This window comes from Cotesia glomerata, linkage group LG1 (assembly GCF_020080835.1).
Source record: "Cotesia glomerata isolate CgM1 linkage group LG1, MPM_Cglom_v2.3, whole genome shotgun sequence".
NCBI classification, from domain to species: domain Eukaryota; kingdom Metazoa; phylum Arthropoda; class Insecta; order Hymenoptera; family Braconidae; genus Cotesia; species Cotesia glomerata.
This window is the reverse complement of record NC_058158.1, coordinates 3,109,835-3,131,595: the sequence shown is the minus strand read 5'-3', so window position 1 is coordinate 3,131,595 and position 21,761 is coordinate 3,109,835. Positions and strand designations below refer to the sequence as shown.

The window sequence follows — 21,761 nt, the reverse complement described above, 5'->3', positions numbered from 1 at the left end:
GGACGAATGTAGAGGGAGGACTATATCTATGACGACCAGTTCTTGGTCGCTTGAGGAGGGGGTAGGCCTGTTTGGATCCAATGAACCAGAGGGGACAACCCGATGCGCATGCGTTATCCCCACCACTAAAACATAAATCAACCCCAATCCTACGGGTTTAAGGATGACAGAAAGAGACAGAATTTAAAGGTTTGATGGTGTAGGAGCGGGAAGATGCTTTTTAGTTCTGCTGTATGGATCTATCTTACTCTTACACTCACAATACATATATCTATTTGTGTGTATTGGTCTCTAGACCTATAGGAAAAAGTATTTTCCTACCCTTGATGCTTCGTAGTCAGATTCTATTGTAAAGTTTTAGGCGTTTCCCTCTCTCCTAAATGCGCAAAATTGATTTTGTTGGAGCTCTTGCATCTCATTGCATCTCTAATTTTAAAAGGCATATAAAATTTTATTTTGCCAAACACATTAGACTCACTCTTATTAAAAGATTATTTTTATGAAATAGTAATGAAAATATGCTGAAAGATTTTTAAAAATTTATTAAGTGTGATTCAAAATTTTTATAAAAAGTTATCTCCAAATTTAAAGCATTATATAGAGTAAGTTTGGTAGAAATTTAATAAAATTTTCATGTTTTACTGTATCTATATTAATATAAGAGATTCCTATCTATATAGTCACTTATCACGATATCTCGGAAACCATCAGACCTAGAAACTTGAAATTTCGTAGGAATATTACTTTTGGCATGTAGAGGTCAGCTAAGAACGGTTTTTAAGAAATTCCTCCCCCAAAGGGATTTGCGGGGGCGTTAACAATGAAAAATTCCCATTTTTAAACTATAGTTGCTATCGACTCCAAATTTGGTAGGAATCTTCTGTCAGAAATGTAGAAATAGTATATGAATGAATTTTACGATAGATCACCCCACAGGGGGTTGTGGGGGTGGGTATCAACAATGAAAATTTTTAATTTTCCAACTATAGCTCCTACAGACTCCAAATTTGGTAGGAATTTTCTATAAGTGATGTAAAAATCATTTATGAACGAATTTTACGGTATTTCACCCCACACGGGATTGCGGGGGTGGGTATTAACAATGAAAATTTTTAAGTTTCAAACTATAGCTTCTACAGACTCCAAATTTGGTAGGAATTTTCTTTAAGTGATGTATAAATCATTTATGAACGAATTTTACGATAGCTCACCCGACAGGGGATAGCGGAGGTGGGTGTTAACAATCAAAATTTTTAATTTCCAAGCTATAGCTCCCATAAACTTCAAACTTGGTAACAATCTGCTACATGTGAGGTAGAAATGATTTAAGCGCGGATTTAATGACAACCTACGCCAAATATGAATTGCGGGGTCGGGTGTTAACAATGAAAATTTTCAATTTCCAAGCTATAGCTCTTATAGGTTCCAAATTTAGTAAGAATCTGCTATATGTGTGGTAGAAATGATCTAAGATTTTATGACAACTTACTCCAAATATGGATTGAGGAGTGGGTGTTAACAAATAAAAATTTTGGTTTTCAAAATATAGCTCCTACATGCTCTAAATTGAATAGGAGTCTTCTATATGTGATATAGAAATGATCTAAGAGCGGATTTTACAACGAATCACCTCCAATGAGGATCGCGGGAGTGAGTGTTCACAATAAAAAATCTTAATTTCCAAAATATAGCTTCTAAAAACTATAAATTTGGTAGGAATATTTCATTTCTAATGAAGAGATCATCTCAAAATGGACTTTAACAAATTCAACTCCTGATAGGGATTGCGGAGCTGGGTCTTAAAATCTACAATTTTAATTTACAAATTATAACTTCTACAGACTCCAAATTTGGTGGGAATCTTTGTGTATAATGTCAAGTTAAGCTAAGAATGGATTTTCTCGAATTCCAATCCAAAAGGGATTGCGAGTGCGTTAACAATGAAAATCTCTTATTTTTAAACAATAGTTTCTATGGCCTCGAACTTTTGTTGGAACCTTTTGTTTTTATGTAGTAATCATCTCGAATAGGATCTTCCGAAATTCCTCCCCTACAAAGGAGTGCGGGAGTGATGATTGTCAAAAAATTCATATTGTTCTTACAGATATAAAATTTGATAAAATCTTAAGAGAAACAGGAAATCACAGGGATGGCCTCCAAGGTCAACCGATTTAAATATTTTTCTTTCTTAATAATTATATTTTTTTACAACAATCGTCTCTTTGGCAGCGGCTAAAAAGTCATTATAACGTTTCCAAAATTTTACTTTACATGTAGCTATTCAGTCAACGGACTAAAAGATTAACATACATTTTATTTTTGCTGATCACTCACCGATGAATTGTTTTTATTACGGAGGAAATTTTAATTAACAGCAAAATTCGCTGCACTTTGAACTAAGCAGATTTCAATTTCACTTATAACACCTACAATGACTTTAACTGAAACTTTCAATGCTCATTTCAAATTTTTTTCTTCGTGTCAATTATTATTCATTTTTTGAAGAAAGCCACGGGAATGGTATATTAATTGCACATTAAAAGTTACAATAAATATTAGCTAGAATGATCACATGGATAGAAGGTTAATGCCAATTCGATGAAATTCGGAATCTCTGTAAGTAAATACAATACTCCAATTAAATTTCAAGTTTAAATCTACAAATACAATTCTATAAACGCCCAGCAGAGCGGGCGGGTAACAGCTAGTTAATATTAATATCAGAGAATTTCAAATAATGTTTCTTTGAAAAATTGTTTCTTCTTGGACCTGAACACTCAAGAAATATTACAGGATTTTAATTTGTCCCGGAAACCGACGGAAAATAATTGGTCTCATTTTTCATTTTTTTTTTTTCGTTTGAGATGTTCTAACGAGAAAAATGCATATAACCGAAAAATTTATTAAAAAAAAAAAATTTTTTGTAAAACGGTGGAAAAATTTTTTAAATTTTACAGCGCATAGTACGCGTAAAAAAAAATTCAGTCAAAATTCAAATGCATTAAGGTTAATAGTTTTACATTTATAGAATTTCCAAAAAAAAATAATTCAAAGGATAATGGAAACCCTAAAAAAATTAAACAATTTTTAGGTTTTTATACAAATTTCCTGTCATAATGGGAAAATAAAGATAATTATAAAGAACAATTAAATTTTAATGAAAGGAACACAACTGAATGAAATTTCAAAATAAAAGAGAGGAAGTGTTGAAAAAATTAAAAATCAATAACGAGAATCTGAGAAATTAGTAATGCTTTAATTTCCAAACTGAGGGAATAATAATAATAATAATAATAATAATAATAAAATAAACGTTTTATTTTTTTAAAGCATCAAGAACACCGAACTCGGAAGTCCGCTAGTAAATCAAAGTCAAATGTCCTTAAAACCGGACACAAGTGTCTTTTGGTTTTTCTAGTTACAGCAGGGTGGTGTATAGCAGTGTAGGTGTGGAAAGCAATGCCCGAAATGTCATAAATTAACGGAACAGTAGTAGGCCCGTTTGCTCTAGCAAAGGGCGAGAGTGATCTTACAATACCACGAGACCAACAGTGGGCCCTGATATGCAATCTTAAAGCCAAACCAAAAACGACGCAACTTTTCAAAGTGACTCGTTTATACAGTGGCTGTAAAATGATCATCGGTACACACAGAAGTGATGACACGCTTTGGCTACCGATGTTAAATGTGCGTCTATTATTACTATTATTACTTTGACTCGTCTTACAAATGCCGAACCACCAGCAAATAAAAAACCATCCAGATCACAAGCTACTGCTTATTGGCTTTCCCATTTTTTTTTTCACACGCTTTTTACCTCTGTAAAAAAACTGTTCCGCTTTTTCAGAACATGTGTAACAATCGGGTGTCATTTTCAGAATCACGAAGCTATAAATGACCAAAATTATTGAGCGTAACCGGACATTCAAGCTTTTAAATATTTTTTTTTTTTTAAATGAAATCTTTTTTTTCCAACTAAAAACTCGATTTCTACGTATGCTTTGACACGATAAATGGAGAGGTTGTTTGTTCAGCAGCTTAAATTGAAAATTTATCAAGACATTTTAAGTTTGTGTAACGTGGTTATGTACATGTTTATTTTTTTCAAGATTGTACACACATGTTATCTTATTATCACACATTTCCAAGAAAAGTTTTTTCTTGGTGCTTCTATTTATCGCATATTCAAACTAATAACATATTTATCATGATAAGTTTCTTAAATACAAATATTTAAAGTTACAAATATTTCAAAAAATTAATTCCTTAATAAATATTACGTGAAATAAATAATAAATCGATATTTTGTTTAGAATTAATTTTTAATAATTCGATCATATACACTGAAAAAAAATTAACTTGATTTAAAAAAAATTTAGAACCAAGAAAATCTTTTTAAAGAGCTTTATCGACTTAATTTATGTTGAAAAATTTTTGAGCTGAGAAATTTTTTTTGGTTTAAGTAAACTTCACTTGATTCAAGAATTTTTCTCTTGAATGAAATTAATTTTTTTTTTTCTGTATAATTTTCTCCAAAATTACTTTGTAAAGAAATCAATTATTAAATCCGGAAATACTTTCTGTTACAAATATCATATTGCATAGTATACATTATAAAATATTGAGAAAGGGATCGCGTGCTTCATTTCATAGAAAAAAAAGGTCCATCGATCATTTTTTCTACTCCGAATCTGTATACAAGAGAACAAAACTCAGTCAACCACATAAGCGATTGTTCTAAGTCTCTTGGGACGAATATGTTATTTTTACTTCAGTTTGTTTGCTGGTCAATTCAATTCAATAAACCAAACAGAGTATATGTATGTATATATGTATAAACATATACATATACAAATATACACATGAATAATACTGGCCTTAGCCCAAAATCTCCAGCCCGGTATGGTGGTTTATCCATCTGTTGATGATCTGGACGTACCGCTGAGATACATGTGTCTCAGATACTTAGTTCCGTTAGGTTTACGCACGTTTAGTAGTTTAGTAGTGTTGTAAATCTTGTGACAGTGTTGAGCTGAATATTCTCGGCTGTCTTTTAGCAAAGGGTGAAAAGCAAGCCCAATCCAATCCTTTGGTCTTTTTCAGCTACCGTATCCTTTAAATGTATTGTTGGGTAATAAGCTGCTTAGCGACTCAGCAAAGGGCAATTTGCTACCCCCGTAAATAATACACCCATCATCTTTTCAATAATCATGTTATGCACTTTTTTTTTAATAATGGGACAAGATAAACTTACAAATTTTACAAAAACAAAACAACCGAGTTATTTTTATCTTTTAAACTACAAATCAATACATTTTTTATATAAATTTACGATTAAAAATATTTTAAAACACAATAATAAATTAAACTTTAGAAAAAAAAAGTTTAAGTTTAAATTTCTCTTTATAAATTTTTTCTCTCAAGATGTTTCCTTTTAAAGTAAATAAAAAATATTTCTATTGAAATTGAAAAAAATTTTGTAATACTTGATAAATGATGTCTCAAGTAAAAAAAAAAAATTTATCGAGTAAATTATTGAGGCAACACACAATTTTTTTTTTTTTCGTTGAATTACAATGGGCTTTTTTTTTAAATTTAAGCCGTTAGAAAATAAATGAAAATTAATGAATTCTAATTACTTATCTCAAAAAATCTGACCAAAGCACTAAGTGTTGGACTTGATGAAAAGAAACATTACCGGCAACTTTTCTGCGGTGTGCTTATCGTAAACGACAATCTCCGATACGATAGAGGTAGAATAGGTATATACTACATTGTAATATACAAGCACATAATTTTAAAGTAAAAAAATAACAAAGAGGTGAAACAAATGACCTAATGGATGAAATAGTATTTGACAACTGGGTGCCGAGCGGAACCTGCAGAGTGAAACCAATCGGAGCAAAGTGGAATAGAATTCTTATTCTAAGAGAGAAAAATGAAAGCAAAAATGGCAAAGTAAATCTTTTGCTCTGTGCTCTATGCTCTAGTATACAGTGAACTACGACAACGACAATGCACATATCTGTATGCTAACTGTTGGGAATTCGATGCATGATATATTATACTCTGGTACATAACTATTTCTCTAGAGGCCACGAGACTTATTGTCGAAGACATTCAGACGCGCTGGAGCGATGCGAATCGCGGGCCAGCTCAGGTCAGGGAGTCCCCTCATTTTTTTCTTTCCTTTCTACGCTTCTGTATGTATTATATATTAGATATATGTATACATATAGGACAATAATATCACTACGACAACGTGGAGAGAATACAAGAGACAGATCGACCTGTTCCCAAAATCGATTACATGTTTTTCCGAGATAAAACCGTCAGGTGTGTGTATTTTCCGAGAAGGTAGGTGTTTGCAGAAGGATTATCTCATAGATATAGATACAGATACAGATCCCCTACGAGATTAAAGTCAATAGTCCAAGAAGTGTAGTGTTATTTGTTGTTGTACTACCGTTTTGTTTATAAGTTATTCTAAAATTTACTATTAATTTACTATGCATAAGTGATAGCATAGTTTTGGAATTTCGAATATTATAATTCAGAAGATTCACATATCCACAAGACAGTGTTGAATCAGTGGTTTATATATTTTTTCGGCTTTTCTTTGAAGGAACGCTGAACGAGCATATAAATATAATTCATTGCGGCTGAGCCTGCCACCAGTGGCTATTTTCTTTACAGAAAAAATATAAAAAAATGCCATACGGTACCCAAGTTGGTCATAACTCAGAAAGTTTTATAGTCTGCTGGAAATATCAGCCGATGAGTAAACGGAGAAAGAATAAGTTGATTTTTAAAGGTTTTTATGTATACGAATAATTTTTAAAATATATCGACTCGATAAAATATATATATAATTTTTTTTAATTTGCTACCTTTATATATATACTTGAGGCTGTTAAATTGAATGTAAATTCGAGTGTGATTTATAAATAAAAGTTATTATATTATAGTATTTTTATGTTCTTCGATTCTATTTTCAAATAAAATATTAAAACAAAATTTATTTATCATCGACTTGAAATGGCAAATTTTATTATTAAAAATTAATTTAAATAAAATTTATTCGTTATTTGACGAAAAAGTCTTCAAGAAGCAGATGCTGGAATAAAATCATTTTTTTAGCAGCTAATTAATTTTAATTTCGTCACTGACGGTACATGACTAAGGGCAATGATTAGTATTTCTGCATCAAGATTCGTTTTGAGTTAAGTTTTTGGATCATCATCAAGAGCGAGAGCGCGCCTACGAATAACGCTGAGAAGGATGACTAGGTAAGAATATAAGAAAAAAAAAAAAAAAAAAAGAGCAAAGGTAAGATACCAAGACGACGACGCATCATCCTGATCCTGACAAAAGTTTCCAACAATAAGAGCACTTCTTAAGAGCTAATGGAGCAAGGATCTTTGCGCAGTTTTCACACGACAAAGTCTATAATAATACAAGATTAGCCCGAATGTGCCCTCGTTGAACAGACCAGGATTACTATACTAGATGTAGTAAGAGAATCGAGATTAAATCTGAGACGATTTTAGATGAATAGAGATATATGTATAGTCGAGTTTTTTTAGCCAAAGTGCATGTACAACAATGCATTTTTTTATAAAATAAATAAATTTATTGCCAAATTGTTTGTAATCGGTTTAAGATTAAATCTAAAATGTAAACAATAACTTTCGGAGCATTGTGTGTTGAAATGTTGGTGTTTGATTTTTTACATTGATCGATAGGGACGGAAGACCAAAAAAAAAGAATGGATCTTCGATCGCTAGCCCATTATAAATAGCAATCGATCATGATGACCACGGAGAAAATTCTCCTGCTCTTAACAATTGTGTAGGCAGCCCGGAACCATTCTTAAACAAACCAAGTGCCGGCATGCTGATAGAAATGGCTTTAAATTCATTAATCAAAAAGTTATATGGTCAGAAAATGAGCAAAAAATATGTTTAAAATAAAACAACGCCCGAAAACGGATAATAGACCTACTGCCTTATTTATTTTTGCTTTACAAACTAGATTTCGTTGCTTTAAAAGAAAAAAATAATTGAAACAAGAGGCACGCGCACGAGTTTTCTTAAAAAGTCATTAATTATAGAGAAAGTTTTCTTTTTAAAAAGCAAACATTTTCCGTTAATTAGAAAGGATCTAGATTATTTTGGGATGTCAGACTCCAAAAAATCAATCAATCCATCAGTTTCAATTACCTCAGACCATTATACATAAATATATTTTGTATTTTTGGTTTATAAATTAACAGAAGAAGATACTAAACTTTTTATCAGAGGGAAATAAAGTATATAAAAAGTACTGTAATAATAATTATTTTTATTAACAAATATTGAAAAAAATGAAAAAGTAATTTGGGAATATAAAGAACTGATTTATGAATTTTCGTGTACAGAATAGTAAAAAAATGCTAAGACCTTTTTTTTCTATTGTTGTTATACAATTACAAATTTGATCGTATGTTAGAGTGGTGGTGTGAGATCGATATCAATAGCTCCATCATTTAACTCAAAAAGTCATAAATTTGCGTGATGCGCGTGGATTGAAACTTGTTTTTTATTTTCAAAGTGAGAAATCATTTTTTGAGCCGAGATGGACGCACCAGACAGCTAAAAAACCAAAAGAAAGGCTCTTATGTTAGAAAACTTGGTGTAAAGCTCTAAAGAAATGAAATAGACGGACGGTTTGGTCGTCACAGTGCGACCTGTTGCGTCTTGGGGAGAAATAAAAAGGCAACGGGGGTGCTAGTATGCTCATAAGTCTGTGAGAATCTCGGAATCAAAGAAAGCCGTCTTATTGTAATGTGGCTCCATTACGTAACCTGACTTGTATTATGGTGCGCTCAAAAAAGGACACCCTGTCATACGGCGCGACCATGTATGATGTGGTTTAATGTGTTAGGAAAAGCATTATGATACATTGAGGGTGTTTTTGGTGTCGATTAGATATCTTTTTTTTTGTATAACCTCACCCTAAAACTATCAGGGAAAATTCGTGATTGTTTTTCCCATGAAAATTTTACAAAATACTTTTGAAGAAAAAATCTAAGTCTCTATTCAATTTAACCCTCTTCTTTCTGTTTTATATTTCATTTCATCAAGTGTAAATTTTAAAAATACCAATACTTGTATCAAATATTGTTAAATGTCTCCGGAGACCTCTGTAGGAAATTCCTAGTTTGAAAAGTTAATTAGAGACAATTACTATCATTACTACGACAAAAAAGTTGAATATTTTGCACAAAGTAGAAAATACATCAATAATACATCGTCATTGAAATTAACCCTAAAATAAGTGTTGGCCATTATGTGCAGATTAGAAAAGTTAATTTATTGCAGACAGACTTATTTAGGTAATTATAGGAAAGCCAGACAGGACTTTGAAAATTTCAAAACTGCCAATGTAGGTACTCGTTCAATAATAAGATACATATTTCTCAAAATATCTTGTCTGCAGGAAATGTTAATCCTAGTCATATTTATAAATGTAAATGAGAAAAATCCTAATCCAATCGGTTTAAATCCTTAAAGTACATACTTTTCTTTGACTGTTTAAGTTTAAACGATATATCTTCTTTTAAATGTATACGTCTTAGATTCTTTAACTACATATATATTTTACAAGCTTCACCCGTTTGTTTTCCACTTCGTCTACAGGTAAACGGATTATTTCTTTAAATGACTTTTAAATTCCTCAAATATTTTCAAAATATATGTACAGACTTATCCGTGACTTTATAATCAAAAAATTTTTTATATATATTTTTCAATATAAAATTAAAAATTCATAATAGTAGATTTTATTTTGAACCTCAAAAATAGTTCTGAAAGTAAAAATACAAACTATGTAAACAAATTCCTCAGTAGTGTCTAATTTCAAAATAGACAACTCAATACATGCATACTTAGTATTTTATTTCTTACTGAAAAAATATTTGCAATTCCTACAAAAGATACACTCAACAAAAGCAACTTTGAGGTATAAGAAAAAAAAATAAAGAAGGAATCTCATCTCATCATTAATAAAGATCATTTTTAAAAATGTTACGGATTATGTCAAAATTTATAGAAATATAAAAAAAGCATCTTGTTTTTCAAGTGTATTCTTTACGGAGTCAAGTTTTCATAGCATCTTCTACCCTCGACTCGTTGGTTATTCTATTATATTCTCATATTTACTATCCACTGGATTACCAGACATACGGCAAAGAACAAATTATTCAGTTGGAAAAACCACTGGCAAATCCATTTCTGGAATAACTTACTCCGTGACTTCTTAATCCTGTATCCGAGAAAAAAATGCAACCCAGCGTTCGGAAAACACCGCATCTAATGAGATTAATCCCTACTATTTTTTTCTTTAAATTTTGGAAAAAAAAACAACATTACATTCTCAACATTTTTATTTTAAATTCATCGTTTCTCATTTTGTTTTTTGTTAGTGTGTATATTTCCAGAATCCATAAAGAATATTCCTAATTAATTAAACCCCAGAACCTAGGCCTACCAAAATATATAATAACAATTTTTATTGTTATTATTATTATTATGGTTAATATACGCGATAGAAATAAAAAAAAAAGTAAATTCAAAGTATTATTGGCTTTTATTTTAATTAGGTTGACCTAAGCTAATTTGTTACAAAAGTGGCGCTTGTGTGATCTAGCGGATTAACTAGTGAAGAAAGGACTCCTGGAGAAAAAGTGATTGAAACAGATATATACATAACGTTTAAAAAAGCAATATAAATATATAAATAAAAACAAAAAGTCTAACGCCGAAAAGATAATGATTTGTGTATCAAGCTCCGGGAATTGACCGACATTTATTCAGTTTTGGTTTGGCATAGTTTTATCTCCGTATATTATATATTTATGTATATTTGTACGTATATGTATACAAAAATAGAATAGAATAGAGGAAGATCGAAGACCTCGAAGAACGACCAAGCAAGGTCGGACTGATCAAACAGTTCTTCTGTCCCACGTCAAGTCGACGGGAAAATTAAAGTGGATATAATTGCTTGTTGGCGAACCGCGAGAGACCCAAGTAGTTCCAGGTACGGTCGTAAAGCCTTTTGATATTAAACTAACGAATCTGTTACGCTCGTCACGAATTTCATCTTGCGTATGATAAAATATTGCGATTAAAAAATTTTTGTGGATATTATATGTATGCCAGAAATTTTGGGCAACTCTAATAAATTTACAGACAATTTTTGAATATTTATAATTAAGCTAGCGAAAGATTAAGTAGCTTCGCATGGACATGGAATATTATTTTAAAATCTACCTTTTTAATTTTGTCAATAAATATGAATGTAGATATATAATAAAATATTAATACTTTTGTTATTCAAATGTAAAGGAAATGAAATTATTGTTAAAATTTTGGAAAAATAAAATCCAATATTTTGTTTGTTTATTTTGTTAAAGTAGACATTTCTTCTGAAGATATAAAAATAAAAATTGCTGTTTGGTTTATACTTGCATGTGGATATGTATACGTTTACAAAATAACAATAGTTATATTTTTGACAAGTAAAAATTTTTGACATCGCAACTGAACATTTCCGAGAAAGGTAAGAGAACTACGAGGCCTGTGTTGTATTGTGTGGTTTTATCTTTCAACGGTCTCGTTTGTTCATCTTGACTCCAACAGCGTAGTTGATCCTACGTCAAATGGACGTTAGATTTTCTTAACTGGACAAGTGTCTAGATCATCTTCATCATCGCGTCCATCGTCTAAATTTTGTTTTATATTTTATCATTGGATTTATCGTGAACTTTCCGAATTATTAAGAATAGGCAAAATCAAACATAAAAGTGAAAATATTTACAATCGTATATGCCTTAGAAGTAAGTTCATGAAAAAATTAGAAACGGTCTATCTAAAAAATTCAGGAAAAAATCAGCTGTCAAACTTTGTGACATCTTGGATCTTTGAAAACAATTTTTTTGACATTTGTGCTTTGATAATTTTGTAAAGAAAAAATTCAGAATATAATCCAAGTAATAAAATAATTTTATAAGAAATATACTATCTTATATTGAGCTGTCAATTATTTAAATTCAATAAAATCAAAATAAACAAACAGAATAAAAGAATTACAAAATTTAAAAAAAAATTTAAAGAATTTTCAAAAGTAGGCCTTCATGCCCCAATTTCTCTTCTTCGTAAATAAACGTAAAAATTAAGTTACCAAAAATGAAAGTGTACGTCTATTTAAATTACGTCTAAGTTTATAAAATAGTAAATTAAAAAAAAAAAAAAAAGGAGAAGAATAAGAAAACTAATTTATTACATTTTCCATGTATGGGACAGTTGTTCACAGTTAGTCTTTTTTTTTTACTATAAACCGAACAAAGTCGAGTAATTTAAGTGTCTGAGGCAAATTTGAAACTTATATAAAACCATCTACACGGAAAGAAAATTGAAGGAATTTTTACTATTTCACTATCGTAATTTTTATTAAATTAAATAGTAACGGTGGACTATACTTCTCATTTAGTAATTTTTACGATCTACTATTGTAAATTTTATCCAACAAACAAGCCTAGCAAGAATCTTAACCCTAGACTGGTCACCATTTTTTTAGTTTCTCGCTCGCACTATAGCGAGTCTCTATAGGTTGAGTAGTTGTTATGCGGCGTCACGCTATACGGGTGACCAGTCTAGGGTTAAAAAGTCGAATAATATAGAGCAAATTATACAATATGTTTGTAAACTTTACAATTAAACTATTGTAAAAATTGACGGTCGGTTTTTTTAAAAGAAATTTTAGGGAGGGAGAGAGATAGGAGGTTGGACTAATTGGTACCCATACAGTAACTGAAAAAAGAAATTGAAATTTCCGTCCTACAGTCGACGCTCTCTGTATTGGACCTCTCTGTATTTGACCACATTCTTCCTCTGTATTTGACGATTTTACACAGCTCTTATGGACAAGGACGAGTCAAATACAGAGAATGGTCCTGTACGGGCGAGTCAAATACAAAGAGCGTTGACTGTATCCGGGAATCGAACCCAGAACTCTTTGTTAGCAGCCAGAAACTCTCCCTCTACGCTATCCGAGACAAACCAGTACCAATGCCCTTTAACATTTACATAAACTCGGAGTCTAGCGCCGTGCACGGCCATCGCTCACACTAATTGAAAAACATTCCAATTTAACTATTGTAAAATTTGTTATAGTTCTATTGGAAAGATACAGAGGCAGCACTGGAAATTTTAATTCTTACTTTTTACAATAGTAATATCGTATTTTTTCTAATCGTAAATTGTAAAATTTCATGAATAAATAGTAAATTTTCTTCTAAAATATTTGAAAATTAATAGTAATAAAAGTATGGTCCAGCTTTACAATAGTTGTATAGTAAATTTTCCCAGAAATTTTTTTCCGTGTAAGACAACTTGGGCCTCCCGCATCGTAAACGACCCATAGCAAATGGAGATCATGGAAAAGCTCGTAAAAAATCTCACCTGACTTTATTTATTTGAGTTTCAAGTTTGTTTACGAGCGTTATTATTTTTGGGAAAATAGAAAAAAAATTTACAACCAGATTTATTACGCGCACTCAGGTTCATCGACACGGTGATTCTTGGTAGAGAAACAAAAATAATAGATATAGTAGAGATGTAAATATAAATTTATAATCTGTTACTTTCACGGTTTTTATAGTTTATATACAGTAGTCGATATTACAAAAGTCAATAGAATATTTTTTTTCTGAAAAGTATGAAAAATCATCAGAAGCTAGTCTATTTATAGGTCTGCTCTATATAAGGTCAGCAGATTGACATCGGTCCGATCAAAGTTAGCCCCCTGTAGAGACCAACAAGATGCTGACGGTTAGGTACATAGAAGTCAATTTTGTAAAATAGATGGTAGTCGTTACAGTTCAAGTTCACCGACAGATATGTACGCTCTTCAAAGAACTTTATGCCCCTATGTGGGGCCCATGTGTTTGAAAAATTAGTAATGATCTCTTTGCTCAACATAAGGGCTCGCCGAAAGATACATGAATCAATTTCGAAGAAAAATATTTTTTTTGTCAACCTTATTTCTTACAAAGTCAAACTTATTTTACTATTTAGCATTGTATTGATGCATATATATCTTCATCTTTGATATTTATTTTATTAATATGTATCAGCTAAAATAAATAAAAAACTTCCTGGCCTGTTACTGAGGGCTAATGATAAAAATATTTATTTATTTTTGTTATTAAGCCAATAATAGTTTATGGGTGGAAAAGTTTTACAAAAAGAAGAAATTTCTTATTACAGAACTAATCTTCTTGGTCATAGAAAATATTTCAAAAAATGAAAATTCTAAGTGATGTTATATTGAGCCATTATATCAAGAAAATTTTTTCTTACCAAAAAAACAATATAGATCTTCCAAAAGATTTTTAACTTCCCGCTAAGAAAATCGAAGATTTTCGAAAATCGGAAAGTTATTGTTTTCACCCCGTTTTGCAAAAATCGAGTTTTCATCAGATCTCGACGTTTGAAGGTCATAGGAAGCTTCCCTGACTACTCTCGTGAGGTTGTCACGGTGTCTGTATATATATATATATATATATATATATATATGTGTGTGTGTGTGTGTGTGTGTGTGTGTGTGTGTGTGTGTGTGTGTGTGTGTGTGTGTGTGTGTGTGTGTGTGTGTGTGTGTGTGTGTGTGTGTGTGTGTGAAAGTATGTGAACCACTTATAACTTTTGAACGGCTCATCCAATTTTATCGTGGTTGGTGCCATTTGAAAGGGCTTGGCCAAACTTAAAGTTTGAGTATAATTTGGACCGATTCGGATCAGTAGATTTTGAGAAATCTTAAAAAAACTAAGAAAAAAATTTTTTTCAAATGTGGTTTTTTTTTGGATAACTTTTAAACGTCTCTACCGATCGATTCCAAAAACTAATTAGCTTTAGACAATAAGAAACCACGTCGATCGCCACCAAGCTGGTCGAAATCGGTTAATTCGTTCGAGAGATATCGTGAACGAAAGAAAACCGAAAAAAGTGTTTTTTCGAAATTACTCCAAAATTTTTGGTTGGATCAATTAAAACCTGGAAATATTCTATGAGGCTGATAAAACTACGTCGAATGCTGCCAACCACGTGAAAATCGGTTGATCTATTCAAAAGTTATTGCGGTTTGAAAATTCCAAAAGTAGTGTTCTATGAAACTTCTATCAGACTTTTGAGCTCGAAGAGCTCAAATCCTTAGAAATACTATCTCTTTGAGCTGGGCGAGCTCAAAATATCACATAACTTATATTTTGAGCTCAAGAATCTCAAAAACGTCATAAGTACAATTTTAAGCGCCCAGGTATGGAATTAGCGGGAAGTTGCAGGGATGGCCTTTAGGGTGAACCGTTTTACTAATTTTTTTTAATTCAAGTAAACTTTTTTTGTGTGTAAATTTAAAACATATTCAATGTAAATAATCGTATTATAAATATAAATAAACACTGATAAACAATTTAACTTGACTCAAGAGCAAGAACCTTGAACCAAGACCACCATTTTGAAGAAAATGAATTTCTTGATCCAAGAGGAAAAGTTCTTGAGTCGAGAAAATTTTCTTGGTTTAAGAATTTTTCTTCTTGCTTCAAGAAATTTGTTTTATTCAAAATGGTGTTCTTGGTTCAAGATTTTTGCTCTTGAGCCAAGTTAAGTTTTTCATCAGTGTATCGAATAAAAATTATTAATGATTAAAATTACCAAAAAAACGACGAATAATATAATTTGTTTATCAGGCGAGACCAGTGATTGCAGTTTCAATCGGTGTAGCGAAACGAATGGAAATTTTGAAAAAACGTTTTTAGAGATAATAGATAATTTAATAAACTATTTCACCACAAAGCGTTTTTTTCAAAAATTTTATTCGTTTCGTGAAACCAATCGAAACTGCAATTGCTCTGCTGTTGGGAGTGCGATAGAGATAGTTTCGTTGAACTCCGTGAGAGCAAAGCGAGAAAAAGATGGTCTCGTCTGTTATAAAAAATGAAAAATAAAAATTTGTAAAAATGAGAATAATTAATCATTGAAAGTGTACAAAACTTCTTATTCACGTTGATTTAAACTTAAAGATACGAGATAAAGAGTTAAACTTTACTCCTCAAGAAAACTAAAATAATCATTGGAAAATTGGATTTTCTCAAATTGTTCTTAATCTTAAGTATCTTAATCCAATCTTTTTAAAAGTCAGTGTCTCGGGGTCTAAAGGGCTGGTAATAAATCAAATTTTTCTACGTACATACTATGACCTCATGCTAGGAGCAGTGAATACAAAACCTAACTTTATCTTTTCGTCAAAGTACTTAGCTACCTGAATAGAAATTTGAATCACTGCAATATAAATTTTCTTTGGCTACAATGTTCGTTTGCGGTAAAAGATTAAAAGCAAAAAATTAACAGTATTTTCTGAGAGTATAGAAACATTATTAGCTTTTACACGGATATTTTAGACGAATCAGTTTCTGATTTATCACCCGCAATCATTATTACAAGGACAATTTTCCAGTATATTAATAATTCAAAATTTTGTCTCAATAAAATCCCAGTTTATTGATATTCGTTGAAAAAAAATAAAAGTTTTTTTTTATCTAATTATTGATATCAACATGGCAATTATGATAATAACCAACAATCCTAGCATTGATTTAATATTCTAATTCTATGTATACAGTCCACTGAAGCTTCACTGCAGTTCTAATTGTATACGGCTTTACTGTAATCAATGACAATAGAAAATTACTCTGGCTTTGAAATTTTATTTTTAATGTGCTCTGATAGTTCTTTGAATTTTAATTCAATGAATGATTTCTTCCAATTCGAGAGGCATAATTCCAACTAAAATGAAATATTAGGATATTTTTGAAATTTCAATATAATTCCTATGTTTCAATTAAGATTTCTATTATTAAATTTCATTATAATGAAAACTCAATCTCTTCCATTTGATTTTTTTAATTGCATTCATAAAGTGAACAGAAATTAAAAATATCTATATTGCAAATAAAATAAATATATATAATAAAAATTAAAAAAAAAAATAATTATTTAGATTAAGGTAGTTGTAGCGTGATAGGCATTTCAACAGAAAATTATGAAATTTTTTATTGAAAGATAAATATATTAATAATTCACTACCAAATTTCAGATCAATTGACCGCACCGTTTTGAGTAATTAATTTTCGAAATTGTATCTTTAGTAGAGGTATAGAGAGATGGTAAAGTTAGTATGAAAACTTCCCTACCCCGCGGGTGGGCCAAAGGTTTCAGACTAACTTTATCATCTCTCTATGCCTCTACGTGTAAAAGATGCAATTTCAAAATTAATTACTCAAAAACGGTGCGGTCAATTGATCTGAAATTTTGGTAGTGAATTATTAATATATTTATCTTTCAATAAAAAATTTCATAATTTTCTGTTGAAATGCCTATCACGCTACAACTACCTTTAACAGGCGAGACCATCTTTTTCTCGCTTTGCTCTCACGGAGTTCAACGAAACTATCTCTGTCGCACTCCCAACAGCAGATCAATTGCAGTTTCGATTGGTTTCACGAAACGAATGAAATTTTTGAAAAAAACGCTTTGTGGTGAAATAGTTTACAAATAGTATTAAATTATCTATTATCTCTAAAAACGTTTTTTCAAAATTTCCATTCGTTTCGCTAAGCCGATTGAAACTGCAATCACTGGTCTCGCCTGTTAACAGAATTAATTTTATGAAGAAAAAATAAATCTTAAATACTTATTATTTGAATCCTAGAATTCAAATAATTTATATAAAGAACTTTAACACATCAACAAACGTTATTATGAATAGATAAAATAAAAACCAACAGTTAATAAATTTTATCAATTGAAAAAGATAAATTCTAACTTACCGGCAGCGCTCCATGATACTGCTGACGGATTTGCTCGACTTTCTTGTAGTTGGATTTTGAATTTGGCGGGGTTTCGGACCTTCAAAATGGCCAACTCCCAACTCCCAACTGCCCGAGCTTTTTTCTCATGGCAGTACAACACAGAATACAAAAAACACTTACTTACATATACTCAATCACACCATTTTCACTTTTATGAATTCAATATCTAAAATCAAAACATCATAAATAATTAAATTACAGTAGACAAAGCTGAAAAAAATTCAACAAGCTAGCTATGTGTACACAGAAAAAAAAATTAACTTGATTCAAGAGAAAAATTCTTGAACCAAGAATATAATTTTGAAGAGGGTAATTGTCTTAAATCCAGATGAAAAATTCTTGAGTTAAGTAAAATTTCCTTAAATCAAGAAAAATGTTCTTAAATCAAGAATTTTTCTACTCAAACCAAGAATATTGAGCTCTTCAAAAATATATACTTGATTCAAGAATATTTTTTTTTCTGTGTATGTATATAGATATACATCAGGTTTAAACTTGTTCTAGATGTTATTTTACTTCATATATATTTACCTCAATTAAATTTTTATATTAAATTATCTCTTGTTACAATTACTCGGTACCTTAATTACTCATTTTAATTATTATGTAGAAATTAAATACTAAAAAATAGACATTTCCGCGGGACTGTATCGCTGGCGCCGATGGACTGTACACCTGTACAGGAATGAAGTTGTCTAGTTCTAACCGACGTTGCTTCCGATTACCCCCACCACCCTATTTTTGAATCTTAATTCTGATTCGCCAATTTTAAAAAATTCGTTATTTTTAAATAAAATTAAGTATTATTCATCTGAAAAAAATATATTTTATATTTAATTAAATTTTTGTAATACTTTGCCAATTTATTCACAAAATTATGTAGAAAAATAGTTTTTAATTTTTTTAACTTGAAATAATCTAGGTAATTATTACGAAACTAAATTTGACAGGTATAAGAAATTTTTTTAGAATTAAATTATTATAATAAAAAATTCTACATGTGAAAATAAAAAAAAATTTTATTGGAAATTTTTAGAAGCATTTTTTTTTTTATTGTAATTGACCTTTTATAAAATAAAAAAAATGACAGCTGTCAACTCACTTCATTATCATTAATTATTTCAATATATTTTTATAAATAAAGTAAAAAAAAAATTTTTTTAAATAATTACAACCAGTTGCTGATAAAATAAATGCCTATAAAAATTTACCACTTAAGATAATAAAAATATTTAATTGAATTAAATAATATATAGTATCAAGTAAAGATAGCGTACTTTGTATTGCTGTATTGTTTTTAACCTGTCTTGACAACACAACTATATAACTACAATCAATAATGAATTTTTAACATAAATAAAAATTATAAATAACAAACAAACAATTAACGATAGAGTTGTTTTGATGACAGCTTAATAAAATAGGTTATAATAGTAATAACATTGTCGACAATGAAGCTTGACGTACCACTAGAAGTACTAAAGATTAACCAAATAATTTTGCATAAAATTTTCAGAGTACATTTGAGCTTGGTTACCGTCTTAAGCACCGGAGGAAAGGAAAGGTAAGGAGGGAGGAAATAATACGCTTAATACTTTCTCCGGCTGTCCGGCTGGACCTCCAGATCTAAATAACGGCTGTGGTGGTATGGTGGATACCCAACTCGCAGCACACTAGACATCAGTCTAACAGCACTTTTTTTTGTCTGTGTGGATCACATGTCAGTGTACTTTATAATATTTTATTTTATCAACTCAACTCAACATAACTGCTCACCAATGAGCGAATAAACAGTCACCAGTTTCAATGAATTTAGTGAGTTATTTATTTATTGCCGGGACATTTATTGTCCTGGCGAGCTGTGATGATTCAAGACCTTGGTATGAAACTCTTCCTGCTGTTGCGATGGACTACAAAGTGCACATAGATGCCGGGAAAGAGGATTGTTACTTCCAGTATGTAAATCCCGGAGCAACTTTCTTCGTCAGTTTTCAGGTTAATTTTATTTATTATTATTTTAATATATTTGTGATACTGAAATTAGGAGAAACAAACTTTGCCTAGAAAATCATTTTTAAAAATTTTCATTTATAATTTTTGAAAGCTTCTAAGTATAGAATTTTTTAAAGAAATTTTCTTTGCTATAATTTTTCTTTTAAAAAATTTCTAAAAATTATCACATGTCTCTCAATTTCACTATCATATATATTTATGGTATTTTTAACAATAGTTTGACGTATTTGCTATTCCCATTGCCACGTCATGAGTTTAAATACCCCACCATATGTTTATTTTTAAGCGACGAACGTCGAACCAAAAAATATCTGCCGGATGCACAGATAAAATTTTATTATATTGTTATAATTTTTTTTTTTTTTTAATATTGCTATAATATTATTTTATATATCACAAGTGGTTAATTAGATTTTAATTTATTATTAATAAAAATGATAATTAAAATATTTTTATCTAGGTGCTGAGAGGCGGTGATGGAAAGGCTGGATTTGCAGTAAGAAATCAAGCAGGTGAAATAGTACTTCCTTATCAATGGCGGGCTAGTGCTGATTATCAAGACCAATCAGGAACTGGTGGTTACTACAGTGTGTGTGTTGATAATCAATTTTCACGTTTTGCTGGCAAATTAGTCAATTTATATATCACTGTTATCAGGTAAATATATTTTTTATAATCGATTTAAATTTTATTCTTATCTTATCTTATACTTGTTATTCAATTAATTGTTATTCAATTTTTAGGTATGACCAGTGGGATAAATTTACTAAAGAATTAGAAGAATTAAATCTCTCAGTTGAGAACTTTACGGTAATTTTTTTTTTATTTAAATAATTCATCTGAAAAAGAATTATATCGACTTTATAATCTAGTTTAATACATCGCAATCTTATTATATGGATTTGAAGTTATAAATAATTAATCTGACAAAACAATAGCTCGTTATTGACTTTAAAATTATTTTTTAATTTATAGTTTTACTTTTAAATTTAAAAACTTCAATTGACAATGAAAAAATAATTTTTAAAAACTAAATTATAAAGTCAAAAAAAATAAAAAATTTATGTTAAAATAATATTTCGTTTTTAATTACAGAATACGATTGTTAATGTTGAAAAAAATATTAATGAAATGTTACACACACAAGCTATAAGTAGAAGTCGAGAAGCACGTGATTTAAATTTATTAACAGATAACAATTCGTATGTTCAAAATTGGTCTGTTGCACAAGTTATCGTTATTATTGCAACGACGATATTACAAGTATATTTTGTAAAAAAATTATTCCAAGAACGACCAAGTGGTTCATCGAAAATTCGCATTTAATTTTTATATTACTAGACTAACTATTGTTTTTGTATGTACGACTGTCTTACTCTAATCATGATCACTTATTCTCATCTCAACAAATTATATACTCATTTGATTATTAATTTTATACATAGACAAAATGACTGAATGGTTATAACATATTTATACATTCTAAGTAATTATATTTTTCCTTACTTACAATACTATATTTTTAAAAAATTCATATATATATTTATAAATTATATATACAATATATGTATTTTTTTTTATTGCAAACCATTAAAATCTAATCTACTTAAATTCTTTGACTGTACATGGAACTATTTTTATATACAATGTATTTTTCTCTATATAATTATTTTATTAAAATAAAAACAAAAGTAATTCAACACTTAAAATATCAAATAACATTAATATTTTCAATAAAATTCAAAAATAGATGTTACAATTTAATATATCATATATACAA

General features: G+C 29.9%; 1 protein-coding gene across 3 annotated transcripts; it reads left to right on the top strand.

Moving 5' to 3' along the window:
- The first annotated feature begins 19,240 nt into the window (after window positions 1-19,240).
- Window positions 19,241-21,484, top strand: LOC123275417 (transmembrane emp24 domain-containing protein 5). 3 transcript variants are annotated; one of them, XM_044743524.1, is made up of 5 exons: window positions 19,241-19,392; window positions 19,485-19,963; window positions 20,442-20,638; window positions 20,725-20,791; window positions 21,077-21,484. In XM_044743524.1, the coding sequence occupies exons 2-5, from the start codon at window positions 19,775-19,777 to the stop codon at window positions 21,305-21,307; spliced, it is 684 nt and encodes a 227-aa protein (XP_044599459.1). In that variant the 5' UTR covers window positions 19,241-19,392; window positions 19,485-19,774; the 3' UTR covers window positions 21,308-21,484. The 3 variants fall into 3 exon arrangements, with proteins under 3 accessions (XP_044599459.1, XP_044599461.1, XP_044599460.1); XM_044743526.1 differs by having other exon boundaries at window positions 19,255-19,401; XM_044743525.1 differs by lacking the exon at window positions 19,241-19,392 and having other exon boundaries at window positions 19,408-19,963.
- Window positions 21,485-21,761: the final 277 nt, after the last annotated feature.

Excerpts from the sequence above, each read along its gene's own strand:
- LOC123275417 (XM_044743524.1), top strand. The coding sequence starts at position 19,775 with ATGAATTTAGTGAGTTATTTATTTATTGCCGGGACATTTATTGTCCTG. Across the intron at positions 20,639-20,724 it reads TTATATATCACTGTTATCAG|GTATGACCAGTGGGATAAAT; the intron begins GTAAATATATTT and ends TTCAATTTTTAG. Across the intron at positions 20,792-21,076 it reads TCTCAGTTGAGAACTTTACG|AATACGATTGTTAATGTTGA; the intron begins GTAATTTTTTTT and ends TTTTAATTACAG.